This window comes from Moesziomyces antarcticus, assembly GCF_000747765.1.
Source record: "Moesziomyces antarcticus DNA, scaffold: scaffold_v10041, strain JCM 10317, whole genome shotgun sequence".
In the NCBI taxonomy this organism is placed as follows: Eukaryota; Fungi; Basidiomycota; class Ustilaginomycetes; order Ustilaginales; family Ustilaginaceae; genus Moesziomyces; species Moesziomyces antarcticus.
The window spans coordinates 1-14,087 of record NW_014638969.1 but is presented as its reverse complement, the minus strand read 5'-3'; the positions used below and the strand labels follow the sequence as shown (position 1 = coordinate 14,087).

The 14,087-nt window shown below is 60.2% G+C and overlaps 5 protein-coding genes across 5 annotated transcripts, besides 1 other annotated feature; 1 reads left to right on the top strand and 4 right to left on the bottom strand.

Annotated features, from left to right (window-relative positions):
* Positions 1-1,406: 1,406 nt before the first annotated feature.
* On the bottom strand, positions 1,407-4,448 carry PAN0_041c6357 (uncharacterized protein; the record flags this gene model as incomplete). Its single annotated transcript, XM_014798192.1, has 3 exons — positions 1,407-3,079; positions 3,161-3,888; positions 3,955-4,448. The coding sequence occupies 3 exons, from the start codon at positions 4,446-4,448 to the stop codon at positions 1,407-1,409; spliced, it is 2,895 nt and encodes a 964-aa protein (XP_014653678.1).
* An 855-nt stretch (positions 4,449-5,303) lies between these two features.
* On the bottom strand, positions 5,304-6,730 carry PAN0_041c6356 (aldehyde reductase i; the record flags this gene model as incomplete). The annotated part of the gene is made up of 3 exons (XM_014798191.1): positions 5,304-6,279; positions 6,457-6,539; positions 6,641-6,730. The coding sequence occupies 3 exons, from the start codon at positions 6,728-6,730 to the stop codon at positions 5,304-5,306; spliced, it is 1,149 nt and encodes a 382-aa protein (XP_014653677.1).
* A 334-nt stretch (positions 6,731-7,064) lies between these two features.
* Positions 7,065-8,591, bottom strand: PAN0_041c6355 (hexokinase; the record flags this gene model as incomplete). The annotated part of the gene is made up of 1 exon (XM_014798190.1): positions 7,065-8,591. One exon carries the CDS (start codon positions 8,589-8,591, stop codon positions 7,065-7,067), a length of 1,527 nt encoding a protein of 508 aa, XP_014653676.1.
* Positions 8,592-9,355: 764 nt separating this feature from the next.
* Positions 9,356-10,942, bottom strand: PAN0_041c6354 (UDP-galactopyranose mutase; the record flags this gene model as incomplete). Its single annotated transcript, XM_014798189.1, has 2 exons — positions 9,356-10,783; positions 10,862-10,942. The coding sequence occupies 2 exons, from the start codon at positions 10,940-10,942 to the stop codon at positions 9,356-9,358; spliced, it is 1,509 nt and encodes a 502-aa protein (XP_014653675.1).
* A 148-nt stretch (positions 10,943-11,090) lies between these two features.
* Positions 11,091-13,402, top strand: PAN0_041d6353 (DNA repair and recombination protein radA; the record flags this gene model as incomplete). The annotated part of the gene is made up of 2 exons (XM_014798188.1): positions 11,091-11,230; positions 11,614-13,402. 2 exons carry the CDS (start codon positions 11,091-11,093, stop codon positions 13,400-13,402), a joined length of 1,929 nt encoding a protein of 642 aa, XP_014653674.1.
* A 17-nt stretch (positions 13,403-13,419) lies between these two features.
* Positions 13,420-14,087: a sequence feature (In-frame stop codon was detected at splice-junction site;~hypothetical protein).

The window sequence follows — 14,087 nt, the reverse complement described above, 5'->3', positions numbered from 1 at the left end:
GTCAATCGCGACCCAAATCACTAAGTTGTCCATCACCTAGAATGTCGGAATGATTTTCTGTTTGCCCTGTGATCTGGAGCCTATTGCGTCCGAAGTGATGGCTTGTAAATCACGAGACACAAGGAAGATGGGTCAACCTAGTTTACAATTTCAGTTTCGCGACAGTCATCCGTGAACCTCCTCATGACGATGGAGACACAACAAGAGTTAACGTCTCTTGTTCTGAACGGCTATTTAAATTAAGTTAACTTAAGTTACGTAACTTGTGCTTCCATAATTTTGTTTATTTATTTGCAAGCCACGCAAAATTGGCGGACTTACAGTTGGCTCAACTTGCAGTCCCAGCCACCCCAGGTCAGCGGGTGGCGCAGGGTGTGACTTGTCTACTCCCGGAGGGTGTCCAATAATTTGCTGAGTGCTTTTCAATTCGTGGTTAATACCGTCGTCAAAAGCGGAGGCTTAGCTTTGCCTAGGTTGAAGCCAGCGCGATTGGCTATCATATCCTAAAAAAACGCGAGCTGGCGAGGAGCAGCCACCCAGCAGCCACCCGGGGTGGCTTCTCGGGGTCAGCCACCCATCAGCCACCCCGGGTGGCTGGTAATTAGCAGCCACCCATGTGTGTGTGGGTGGCTGATGGGTGGCTGACCCTCGCCAACCCCCCCGTCTTTTTAGGATATGTATGTCGATGGACAGTGTCAGCCTCACAGCTGGTGTCCAAGCACCTTTTGGCGAAGTCATCTTCTCGTGGCTGAAAAATCGCGACACGGCGACGCCAGCAATCAGTCAGGTCTCTCTTTTTCAGAATGTTGACTGTGAAACTGATTAAGCTGGAGACCGGTTCTGAGCGCGCAAGCAACAGCTTTCTAAGATATGAATCATAGGGGTAAGTTACCCGAATTATGATTTCGCTCCTACTGATGAAAATCAAATTTTGAGAGCTCTGAAGCCTTCGCGCTCTCTCACGCCCAAGCTTGATGAATGTTTGAACACAATCCCAGCATTGCAACCGACATCGAGGCGCCTTCTGCCGGAGGAAAAAATTCAATGGTCAACACCCTCAATGGGGTCAAAAGCCAATGCTGTCTCATATTCGTGAGATGCTTATGAATTATGCGTCTAGGGCTCATGGAACGTACATATGATAAGTTGGCTCAGGGTAGACATCGTGATTCTATGATTCAAGAGAGATGTGTTCGGTTACTTCAGTCAGGCTCCCTTCGATGCGCTCGCTGGCAGCTGTGCACGAATTGGACATCCAGCCGACAAACAGATGTCAAAATTCACACACGAGGGTCACTCGACCATGTTGGTCGGTGAAGGCCCCGGGCCGTTTTCATGCTTCCGGTCACTCGGGCGCCGCTTGCAGAACAGGCAAGGTCCGTGTCATTATAAAACAGAAAGGGCTGCTACAGCCGGGATGTGAATGGTGGCTGACGCTGAGCGTGGTGCGAGCTGAGCGTCGCTACAGGTACGCGGCTGATTTTTGCCTGGCTAGTGGCGCTCGACCAGCTGGCTGTACGGCAGAGCGATGCAGGTGCGAGCTCGAAAGGCTTTGATGCCGGTGGCGGTTGCGGGGCGGTGCAAGGGTCGTCGGATGCCGACGTGTGCATGCATTCGCTCATGTTGGTCGAGTCCGGCGGCGAGATGGGCCTGTCGTTGAGCAGGAACTTGGGCGGCGGTGGCATCGGCGACGACCGTGGTGTTGCCCTGAAGCGTGACTCGCTCGCACAGCCCGCATCACCGCAAGGCTCGGGTCTATCTGCAGGCGATCCAAAGGGCGATAGAAGCGCCATATCGCCTTGCGATCCGCTTGTATCGCAGCTATTTCCGAGGTCCGTCGCCATGATGCTGTCCAGAAGCTTTTGCAGCTCCTCCGAGTCTTCAAAACTCGAATTGGCTTCTGTCGAGACCAGACTCGCCTTGCTCGTCAGCCGGACACGAGTTCGCCCTCCCAGATAACAAGCCGATCGTCGCGACAAGTCGATCTCGTCTGCCTCTGCGATCCCGTACAAATCTCGCGGGCTCGTTGGATCCGCAAGAGCGCCCGTCTTGAACGGCGATGAATTTGAGATGAGCGATCCCGAGCTCCCGTTGAATGTCTTGACCAGGTAGGAAAGCGTGTCTGTCGCCTCGCTCATCTCTAGGAATCCGGGCCTTGCCGCCGGCAGAGCCGCCTCAATCTTGCTGCGGAGTGCCACGAGGTCTAGCCGTTTCGCGTTGGCGGGAGCTTCGTCCACCCACTCCTGCTCTTCTTCCTGCTCCGAGTCGGCGGTGAAGCTCGACGACGGTTTGCGCTGCAGCCCTATTTCCGCTTGTCGGTGTCGCGCGGGCGAGTACTTGGGGACAAGGACCACTTTCGAAGGGCTTCGCGCGTACACCCCGCGCGATGGTGAACCGGACGAGATCTGAGGCGAGAGCATCCTTCGCAAACCTGGCGTTCCAGGCGGCGTTTCGCCGAAGAGGATCGAGGTTCCCACCGATCGGATACTTCCTGCTCTTTCTCTGGAGCCGGGCGAGCGAGAGCGCTGGCCGTAGGAGCGGCGCGATACGATCACCTTGCCCGATGGTGACGAGACGCTCGAGCTCTGCGAGCTAATTGTGCTCGCGCGCCTTCGACCGCCGCGCGGTGGAATGGGCAGCGACTGTCCCAGCAACGATGCTGGTGGCCTTCGACAGGCCGAGTCTTCTACATCCACCACTCGACTCGAACCATACATCGGCAGGTGAACGGCATCTTCTGCAGCGGTCAACGACAGCTTGGGCACCGCAACCTTGGCGTCTGTGATCCCCTTCGCTACGCTTCGTGTCTGATCCTGCCCAAGGCTTGGCTCCGTGATGGCGTCTGCTTGGGCTGCGAGGTTGTTGCTTAGGTGGAGCTGCTTCATCCATGGATGGCGATTGTTCGAGATCCTTGGCGCGAGCAGCGGTGCACTCACCGTCGGCCGTTCCAAAGGCCGAGGCTGTGCCGCTGAGGCTGGCACTTGCCGGACGAACGCTTCGGGAATATTAGGTCGACGCTTGTATACGGCAGTACCAGTCGAGAGGATGGGCACGACTTTGGACGGAAGCTGGATCCGATCTATAACGTGTCCAGAAGAGGTAGAGGGTGCTCGAAGGTCAGCTCGGGTCGCTGAGTATGGGAGCGGGAATGCCAACTTACCCTGGTTCAAGCTGCGGCTTGGATTAGCATGTGGGCAGACTCGCGGAGACGCCTTGGACAGCAAGTCCTCGCTGCGCCTTAGCGCAAACGCTGGAACAGTGCATTGCGAGGTAGGCGGCTGGGAGTTGGCTTCATCCTGCGAGCTGCGCGGCCACCACGATACATCCATCTCTCGCATCTTTCTTCCGAATGCGTGGAAGGGCCGCCGAGCCAGCAGCTGAAGCGTCTTGAGCTTTGAAGGGGCTGGCGGTGGGGGGCCGCTCCACGTCTTGCTTGTCTGGTCCCGCTCCGTGCCGCGATCGCCCACGAGACTAAAATCGTCTTGGAGCACCTCGTGCGTGATTGAATGCGTGGACTCGGCGTCGTGGCGTGCAATCACTGTTGTGCTATTCTGATCGGAGCTGTTTGTTGCACGTCTTGCGAGCACGTCTGCCGAAGCAGATTGAGTTGCACCTTGATCGCTGACGCTCGAGCTTTTGGAACAGCGGTTGCCGGGTCGAGCCGCGCAACTCGAGCCTGGCGGTGAAGTATCCACATGCAGCTCGGCGGTTTCGCTGCTTCGCGGGCGAGCGCCGCCTTCCGCACTACCTTCGGCATCCATCCATCCTGCATCGTCATGAGCCGCGGCTGAGCCAGGCTCCGGACCCTGTTCCACCTCTACGATGGCTGACCGAGGCACAGCAAGCCTAGGCGCCGCCGAAACCTTTCTCGTCCTCCTCGACGGCGTTCTACAGCACAAACCATAAGGTGTCAATGATCCACCACAACGAAAGTGAAGCGGGATGGCTACTCACATCAGTCTCCGAATCGACGCGAAGCTCGCAGCACCCTTGAGTGCCTTCTTGTCGGGCGTTACTTCGTTTGAGTCCGAATCTATCTTGACCGTCGCCACCGCGTCGCCTCTTCGCGGAAGCGTGTTCTGCAACCTTCTGGCGGCGGCCCCCAAGCTATGCGACCAGTGCCCAATGGTTGTCTTGGCTTCCAATCTTGCTATGCAAGGGGGATCCTGCGACACCCTTGCCTTACTTTGTTTCGATGGCTGGAGGGGTGACATGCTGAACTTGCTTCGCAGATGGTCTGACGTCTCGTGGCGCGGAGTCTTTGGCTCTTCGTCTTGTGGCTGGGGACGAACGCCCACGCTGCTGTTAAGAAAGATTGGGCTCGAGATGCGATGTCCTCGCAACGTTGATACGGACTCGAAGGATGCTCGCACTGGCAGTGGCGACACGGTGGGACTGCGCAGCAAGTCTAGGGATGCGGATCGCGGGTATGCGTCCACCGATGCCATGGCTGCGTGCAACGATGGACTTCTCGAAAGCATCTCTCGCCGTCTATCCATCGCATCCGATCCGGGGTGGTGGAAGAGGTAGGCGGGAGGACAAGGATGCATAAATCAGAGCTTTGACACACTGGGACACCAAGTTGGGGGAGGGGGAACAGGATGTGAACTTGCAAAAAAGGTACGGAGATCGAGTAGGCTCCACCCATGCGAGATGATATGAAGAGCGGGCCTCGGGTTATTGGCTCGTGGGAGCCAAGACCATGGCACTCGCGCAACTCCGCGCGGCGCGGATGGAGCCGTAGGTTTAATGTGACAAGCCGGATGGCATGGCTGCCAAGACGGATCTGCGATCAAGCGGAAGCCAAAAGCACGACAACGTTGCGCTTCATATGCTAGCCGCTTTGGCAGACTGTCGAAGCCAAAGAAAAGTTCATGCCCGTCAAGTATCATATCACATGAGCTTTTTGCACAGACGAGGCTTTCGACAAGGTCGCGACTGTCGTGCAGCTTGGGAAAGCATGGCGGATGTGGTGGCGGCGAATTCGGCGATGCAGGCTCATTGCGTGCGGCGGGTGACATCGAGTTGCGCCGGGGATCGGTGAGACCTCGGTGGCCGCCCCACCTTTCTCGCCCACCGCGCCAACGCTTATGCCGCCCACCTCTGCATTGTGACGACACGCACTGCACTCATGCAGCCCAAGCATCCGTCTCGCTCGCGAGCATTCCAGCGCTGATCGTATCAAGACCGTTTGCAATGATGGCACGAGATGACATTGAAAAAAGTTCTACTGTTGGATGGGGGAATGGTAAAGGGTCCACATTGGCCTTGTTTTGCAGCAGCGGTATGGTTTTGATAGCGTTTTAAGCCTGGGCGGCCTGGACCTTGTCGTTGTTGGTGGGGTTGTTGGCCTCAAAGATGTCGTAGGCGGGGACGACGAGGTCGGACTGGTCGCAGACCTTCTTTGGCGTCTGGGCGAGCGCGCCCTTCTCGAGCTGCTCGAGCTCCTCAGCCGAGAGGTCGACGAGCTTGATGTTGTTCTCGATGCGGGCCGGGGTGACGGACTTGGGGAGGGGGTTGCATCCCCTGGCGACCTGCCACGAGATGAGCACGTTGGCACCCTGAACGCCGTGCTTCTTGGCGATCTCGTCGACGACGCTGAGCGAAGCCTGGCTGGCACCGGTGGATCCGAGGGGAGAGTAAGCCTGGGGGAGGATGTCGTTCTTCTTGAGCCACGCGACGAGCTCGGGCTGGGGGAAGGTGAAGCTGAGCTCGACCTGGTTGACGACGGGCTTGATGCGGCACGACTTGAGGAGCTCCTTGGTTCGGCGGATGGAGAAGTTGGAGATACCAATGTTCTTGACGATACCCTCGTCGACGAGCTTCTCGAGCTCCTTCCAGACGCCGACGAAGTTCTCGGTGGTCTCGAGGTCGAGGAGGTGCTTTCCGGTCTTGGGGTCCTTCTTGGAGTCGCGGGGGAGCTGACCGGCGGGGACGTCCTCGGGGACAAAGGCGATGTTCCAGTGCATGAGGTAGAGGTCGAGGTACTTTACGCCGAGCTTGTCGAGGGTGTCCTGGACGGCCTGGCGGACGTGGTTGTGGTGGAACTCGAAGAGCTTGGAGGTGATCCAGATGTCTTCGCGGGGGACGCCGGAGAGGCGGATGCCCTCACCGACCTCGTCCTCGTTCTGGTAGCCCCAGGCGCAGTCGATGTGGCGGTAGCCCGACTTGAGCGCGTGGCACACGGCGTCGCGCACCTCGCCCTTGGGCGACTGCCACGTGCCGAGACCCACCGACGGGATCGACGCACCAGAGTTGAGCTTGAAGTGGGAGGCGGGCCTGCACAACCGCAAGAAAAGAGAGATAGAGGACGTCAGCAACTGCCGCTGCGCGAGACAACTCGTTTGAGCTGCGATGCTCGACTTACATTGTGAAGGATGTATCAAGAGGAAGAAGATGATGGAGATGAGAGCATACCCGCCCTGTGCACAAAGCGGGGGTTATATACGGCTTGACCTCTCTTCTCCTGAGGTGGGTTGGTTTGACCCGTGCAGGTTGGCCGCTTGGCGGCTTCCCGCTTGTTGCGATCGGCGAGAGAGCTGCGGGGGGCGAACGAGCACCAACACCAGGGGGGGGAGAACGAGTTTTGGCTGGTAGAATGCCGAGCGGCGAAAGATTGCCGGCGAATCTCTCCACTCACAGACTCCGGGGCGATGTGCCTGATTCGGAGCGGCTGAGGCAGTACAACCGGCGACTTCTCCGCACCATTTGCGGCGCGCCGAGCCAACATTGCCGGGCCGCACAGGTGGGTGTCGTCGGCAATCTCTCGGCGCGACTTTGTCCACAAGCTCTTCCCGCGCCCGGAGCCACACAGCAAAGCCCTCGCTGAATTTTCGCGCAAAAAAAGGCCCGAGCGCAGACCCAACATCCTTCTGCCACCTTCGTCCGAATCCCCCACTCGCTCGCTGCAATATAAACAGCGCTCCCACTCGCACCCGCACGCGCACCCGCACGCGCACCCGCACGCGCACCCGGACTCGCAGCCTGGACGCAGATCATCACTCGAACCAAGCATTGCATGCCAAACCAGAAGAAAGATACATGGAGAAACCAGCGGGGAAAGCCTAGACATGCGCAAACTTGCCCTCCTCCTTGCGCGCCTTGGTCATGGCGGCGATGATGGCCGAGCCGACGCCCGAGCCGTCCTCGGCCTGGTAGGTGCGGATGTTGCGACCCTTTTCGCCAAAGATGTCCTCGAGCGCCTGGTGCAGACGGTCTGCGAATCCGGGGTACTTGGAGTAGAGCGAGCCGTCGGCGCCGACGCCGCACCCGGAGTCGAGGTAGCCCATCTTGGTGACGAGCGCTGCGATGCCGCACGAGCTGAGGCGCGCCGAACGCGTGCCGATGAGCTTGGCGAGCTTGCGGAAGAACTGGCGCTCCTCGATGGTGGTGTCGATGCCGAAAAAGTGCGTAAAGAGGCCCGTGACGGTGAGCAGCTCGTCGGTGGGGTCCGACTCGATGAGCGAGAGGAAGGCCGTGTCAAAGGCGTTGGTCTTTTCGAGCTTGTACGTGTTCTGGCCCAGGAAGAGCACGCCCTCGTCGATGAGGTCGCAGATGCACAGGCGGAAGAGCTCGCCGAGGTAGAGGCCGGCGATCATCTTTTCGTACGACTGCTCGTGCGGCTTGTTGGAGTGGAGGTCGATGTGCTCGTCGTACTTTGTGCGGATCTCGGCCATGTGTTCGTGCTTGAACGAGTCGAATGCGCCGTACTCGCAGTTGATCGCCATGTCCTCGTCGGCGGGGAGGCCGAGGTGGTTGATCTTGGAGATGTCGCCGATGTGCTCCATGTAGGCAGCGTTGCAGCCGGTGCCAAAGATGCACGCGATGCGCGTCTGCGGGTTGACGTAGTGCGAGGCGATGAGCGTGCCGGTGGTGTCGTTGATGATCGAGACCATCTTGATGGGCAGCTTGAACTTTTCGAGCGAGGCGCGGAACATGGCGGCGCAGTCGCGGCCCTCGGTGTTGGGGTTGCCGAATCCCTTGGTCCAGCGGACGAGCTTGCCGTGGTCGATGCGGTCCTGCTCCATGGGGTAGGAGAAGGTGAATCCGAGCGCGAGTTCCTCTTCGAGGATGACGTCTCCGTTGGCGTCGCCAAAGTGGTCCTGGATGAAGGTGGCGAGGCAGTCTGCGCAGAAATCAAAGAGCTCCTGACCCTCGGTCTGCTTCTGCTCCTCGGTGAGGCGGAACTTGGACTGGGTGATTTCGAACTTGCCTGCGCCCTTGAGGACGACGTGGCAGACGCGGAGGTTGGTGCCGCCGAGGTCGAGCGCAATGTAGGAGCCGACCTCGTCGCCCGAGGGCCAGCCAAAGACGTAGGCGGGAAGCATGGGGACGGTCTGTCCGTCCTTTTGGAGGCCCTCTTCGAGCACGCCGACGAAGCGGTCGGTGATCATGCGGAGTCGTTGCGGGGTGATGGTGAAGAGCTTTTCGAAGCGTTCGTAGACCTGCTTGAGCTGCTCTTCGTGTGCGTGTGGGATGTCCTCATGCTTGTGGGTGGATGTGTGCCAGGAGGCGATCTGTTTGGCGAGCAGAGACATGCGGAGGGGTTGGAGGGTGAGCAAGGTGCGCTGCATGTACGAGAGGCTGGCCATGGCGTGCAATATGATGCTGATGGAATGGAACTTACGTGGGACTCGAGCTTCTCTGTTCCTGAACCACGACGTTTGCTCTGGACGGAGATGGAGCCTCTGCGGCTTCCGGTCTGTGAGGAGAAGGACATTGCGGGCGGCAGACGAGTAGCGAGCGGCTGCGTTGGCAACGACACAGAGAGTGGGAGTCAGTTGCTGATTGATTGTATCGCCGAGGATTTGTCACTTACGCTCAGCTGCGCTTTTTCGAGGAAGGGATTTGGAGGAGATGGTGGGAGAATGTGAGGAGAAGAAGGTGTGGAGAGAGAGAGTGACTGATGCGCACTCCCAAAAGTGACACTCGGGCCCTCGAGCCAAGCCTAGAAGCCAAGTTGGCTCCTGCGCTGTCTATCTCTCTCGGCACCGCGCCGAAAAAAACAAGAGCAGCAATTTCCCCCAAAAATTGGCAGAAGATCACTCTCGCGCCACTGMTGCTGCTGCTGCATCTGCGTGGGTGAATCAGCGCGGCGGAGGGGCCGAGCCTCGGTGGAATTTCGGTAGTGTCGCGTCGAGCGGGGCTGGGGTCCCCTCTCTCTCCCCGCTCAACCAAATCTTGCCGAGGATCGTCCCCTTTTTTCAGAGCTTGCTCACCGACAACCTGCACTAATTGCTCGCCGCTGCTGCTTGTAAGAAGGAATCTAGATTGGAATCTTCCCCTATGGAGTGGGTTTGAAAGAATTGTACATGGAGTCCAGCGACACATTGGATCAAGGCGACGACGCCTGCGCCTAGTTGAGGCGCAGCTCGTGGTTGCGACGGCCGTTGACCCAGTCCGGGTTGAGCAGCGTGAGTTCCGGGGTGCCGAGCAGCGCGCGGTTGACCGCCTCCCATCCGAGCGCCGACGAGTGGTCCTGGTTGCCCACCTCGTACTTCCACGAGCCGAATCGGCCGCGGCTGTAGATGTCGTGCTTCTCCAGCGCGGGCAGCAGCGTGGCAAGCGCAGCGTCACGGCCGAGCGACGGGGTCGGGTAGCCGGGCGTAAACTTGCGGTGGTAGGTCGAGACAATCTCGTCGTCGGCGTTGATGAGCTGCGTGTTGATGCAGCCCTGGATGGTCTCGGCGAGGATGGTCTGGGCGTCGACGGGCTTGAGGTGCGACTCGGACACCTCCATCATGAGCGACCAGTAGGGGCCCTCCTTGGCGTCGCTCGACGGCGTGCCCTTGGACGGGTCGGCGTACTGGAGCGTGGGCAGCTTCGCGTCGGCCTGCGGGCAGTTGTAGGGCGAGTAGTTGGAGAAGATGGTGGCGCGGTAGAAGGGGCAGTCGTCCTCGGGGAAGTAGAGCCAGCACTTGTCGCCGATGCGCGGTGGCAGCTTGCCGCGGATGCCGATGCCGATGACGTGCGTCGAGGACGAGACGAGCCCTTCCTTGACGGCGGCCTTGAGCTGTGCGTGGTTCTCCTCGGCGGGCAGCTTGACGTTGTCGATCAAAAAGTCGAGCTGCATGGTGGAGATGAGGTGCTTGTACTTGATGCTCGAGCCGTCGGTGAGCTGCACCGTGTGGGCGGCGGCGTCGACCGAGGCGACGCGCTTGTTGAAGACGAGCTTGTCCTGGGGCAGCGTGCGTGCCACGGCCTTCCAGATGCCGCCGGTGCCGTCGCGTGCGGGGAACTTGAAGGTGGCGTTGGGGCCCCAGTTGCCGGCGACCTTCTTGTTGAGCGTGTTGGAGACGACGAGCTTGAGCGAAGGCGCGGCGACGCGCTCGCCGAGCCACTTGCACTGCATCATGGTGGTGGGGACGGCCCACACCTTGAAGTTGTAGGGACGCATGAAGAGGTCGGCGAGGCCCTGGCCCATCATGCGCAGGATCCACTCGTCAAAGTTCTGGGGCGCCTCCTTGGCACGCACGCGCTCCTCGGCGGCGTCGATCATGCCCTCGATGCACTTGACCTGCTCCTGGACGGGCAGCACCGAAATGTTGTTCTGGTAAGGGTAGGGCACCCAGACGTTCTTGGAGCGCACGTAGGATACGCGCTGGTGCTCGTACCAGTCGTCTGCGTTGGGGAGCGCCTCGTGGATCATGTCGTCAAAGTACTGGTAGTGCGAAAAGATGACGTGACCGCCCACGTCAAAGAGGAATCCCTCGTCGGTGGTGTCGGTGGAGGCGAGACCGCCAGCCTCCTTGTTGGCGTCGATGAGCAGCCATGGGCCGTGGTTCTATGCAGCAGCAAAAGCAAAGGGTTAGCACGAGGAGTTGAGATTGGAAGATTGGGATGCACGTTGGGCGACACTTACGAGCTGGTTGAGACGCTTGGCAGCACCGAGACCGGTGGGGCCTGCGCCGATAACGAGGGTCTCTACTTCGGTAGTGGACATGTTGGCCAAGATTGAGGGGAGAGGATGGAGATGGAGGTGGTGCGGAGGCAAGGGCGTGAGGTGCAGCGTGCCAATCTTTGTACGCTGGGCGAGGCGAGCGAGAAGGAGAACGACAGTTGAATGCGTGGGTGCGCGTGCGGTGTGCGATATGCGAGGCCGTTCTGGCCGCTGTCGAGCGCGTGCGCATCTGCAGTCTTTGCTGGCTTTGCTCTGCTCTGCTCTGCTCTGCTGCCGACGGCTGATGCGCGTGCGCGAACCAGCCAAAAAGAAGAAGAAGAAGAAGAGAGGGTGCGCGTGTGCGTGGCGGTGTTGCTCTGCGCTCGGAATTCAAACGGCAGCTTTTCAGTCGAGGGCACGCGCGCTGTCGAGATTTGGAAATAGAAAAAAAGGCAGTTTGGAATTTTGGGCGCGCGTTCCCGACTCATTGCGGCTGCTCCGAGGTGCATGCGCTCGGGCAACGCTCGTCCGCCTTACCCTCTCTCTCTCTCTGCGCGCCGCTCGCCGAGCCGGGTGCATCTCGTCCCTTCACTCCCTATCGGCCGCTGCTGTCAGTCGATCCGATCGGCGAGCTTTCAGTTTCTTTCATTTTGGGAGAGCACATGCACGTCGGTCACGTCCCGTCCTTCGCACGTTTCGCCGAGGCCGACTCTTTTGCCGTTTTTCCGGTGAAGCCACAAATCGACTCCCGATCTCGCCGATGGCGCCGATGTGGCGAGTCGCGTAAATGGATCGCGCACGCGCGTTTCGCACAAGACCAACACTTTGGCCAAAGAGGCTCAGTCGGCGCAAAGGGTGGAGGAGCTTCTTCCTCACCATCCAAGCTCAACATGCTCAGCTCAGCCTCGTTCGGCCGTCATGTCGATCCTGGCCATCTCGGACGTCCCCTGGCTCTCCAAACGCATCAAGGCATGCTGTCGACGCGCCAAGCTGTTTAGCACGCACGAGCTCCTCCTCACACCCCCGCTCCACCTCCAACAGGCGCTGCGACTCGCCCCAGCCGACGTCGAGCTGCTGCTGCTCCAGGTGGCGACCGCGGCCAAAGCTTCGACAATCTCTGTGCTCGATGCGCTGAATGGCATTGCACCCCCACCGCTTGGCGACGACTTGTTCGGGGAGCACACGGATGATTCGAGCGATTCGCACACCGACGACGAGCCGATCGACGCGAGGCTCGTGCCGCCCACACAGGGATACGATGGCAACTTCCCCGGCGCACACCAGTTCGTATACGACTCCGAAGACGACGACGACAGCAGCGCCGCGATTGACAACGACGATGTCGAACCCACGCGGCCACTCGAGCGCCATCCCGACTGGCACGATTCGGCGCCGGCACAGACTAGCGATGCGCTTGTGCATGGCCGCCCACGTCACGTCTACACCACCGGCTCGCCCGAACTCGACGCGCTGCTTTCGGGCGGTCTACGATCCTCCCTCCTCACCGAGATCGTGGGCGAGAGCGCATCGGGCAAGACGCAGATCGCCATCCAGGCGTGCGCCTTTGCCGCGCTCGGACTGTCCCCACTCGCATCCTCAATCCCACCTCCGTCCCAGCAAAGTTTCGACGACGGCGTAGGTGTATGCTACATCACCTCGAGTGGCGAGCGAGCTGCACACAGCATCGTGTCGCGTGCACTAGAGCTAGCCTCATCCGCCATTCGCCACCGCTTCCACCTACACCCGAATGCGGACGAGGTGGAGCGCGCGGTGGAGCTTGGTCGCGCGCAACTTTTGCGCAACCTGCACGTGGCGTGCGTCGCGGACATTGAGGCTCTCGACCACGTCTTGCGCTACCAGCTCCCCGCCCTCACCTCTCGCACCGACATCGGCATGGTAGTGGTGGACAATCTACCCGCACTGTTTCAGGACGACCCTGTAGCGGGCGATATCGACTCGCTCGTCCACCGTTCTCGCTGGCTCGTCGACGTTGCCGATGCACTCAAGCGCACCTCGGCGGCTGTGGTGGTGATCAACCATGTCAGTGACGCCTTTGGCATCGACAAAGACCTCGCGCGTCGCTTCGTCTTTGATTCGGCCTCGCGCACCAGCCGCCGCACTGACGTCGTGGCGGATCATCCAGCAGCCATGGAGTACGCCGCACAGTCCGCCTACACTAGTGGACTGCTCGCCAGCGTTCCACCTACCCTAGCTGCAGCCATGACCACCACCACCACCGACTCCGACTCTCCACTCTACACGCTCCATCCACGCACGGCACAACTCGGACACACTTGGACCAACCTCATCCACACTCGGCTCGTTCTTACCCGCACAAACGGTCGCGTCAAAGATCCCAACGACGACAAGCGATACACCCACGTACGCAAGGCCGCCGTCGTACTCAATCCTGCCGGACCGTCCATGTTCGACCTACCCGCATCGCAGGCGCATTTACGATTCATCGTCACCCCTGCCTCGGCCGTACACGCACTCGCACCCTACACGCTGCACGACTCGTAATCTTGTATTTTCTTCAGCTACACACGCTGTGCCCAAGCCGACCTGAGATCCTGCGGCACCTGGTTCCACACGCCCTCCCACTGGGCGCCCAGCTCGGACTGCATCTGCTGCAACCTGCCCGCAAACCACACGTGCACGGGTGCATCCTTGAGCACCGTCGCCGTGGGGTCTACACGCTGCGTCTCGGACGCCGCGAGCCGCGAAAAGGCAGCCTGGAACGTGGCGGCGGCGGTACTGTCGTCGTCGTTGGCCCACAGCTCGTCCTCCTGCGCCGCAGCCGAACTGGGCGTAAGCAGCAGCTTGATCTGCGCCGACAGCAGCACGGGCAGCACAGGCGCATGGGCCGGCTCGCGCAGCTTGGCGCTCGTCAGCAACAGCCCGAATCCCACCCCCACCACGCGGCGGTGCCTCTCACCAACATTGGCCAGCTCGGGGGCAAGAATGCCCTGGGCAATCTGACCAAACAGACCCGGCTGCACCGCTTCAAACGTGTCGACAATGTACTCGGGCCCCTTGGACGTCAGCGCCACCGCTGCCACGAGATGGATCGTGCCCTTGACCAGACGGTCGGTTCGACTCTGCTGCAGCCGCGTCAGCAGCAGCGTCAGCACTGCACGACGGTACTGCTCGAGCGCGTCGGCAGGTACAGCCTCGAAGAGCGTTTCGAGCAGCTCGAGTGCATGGC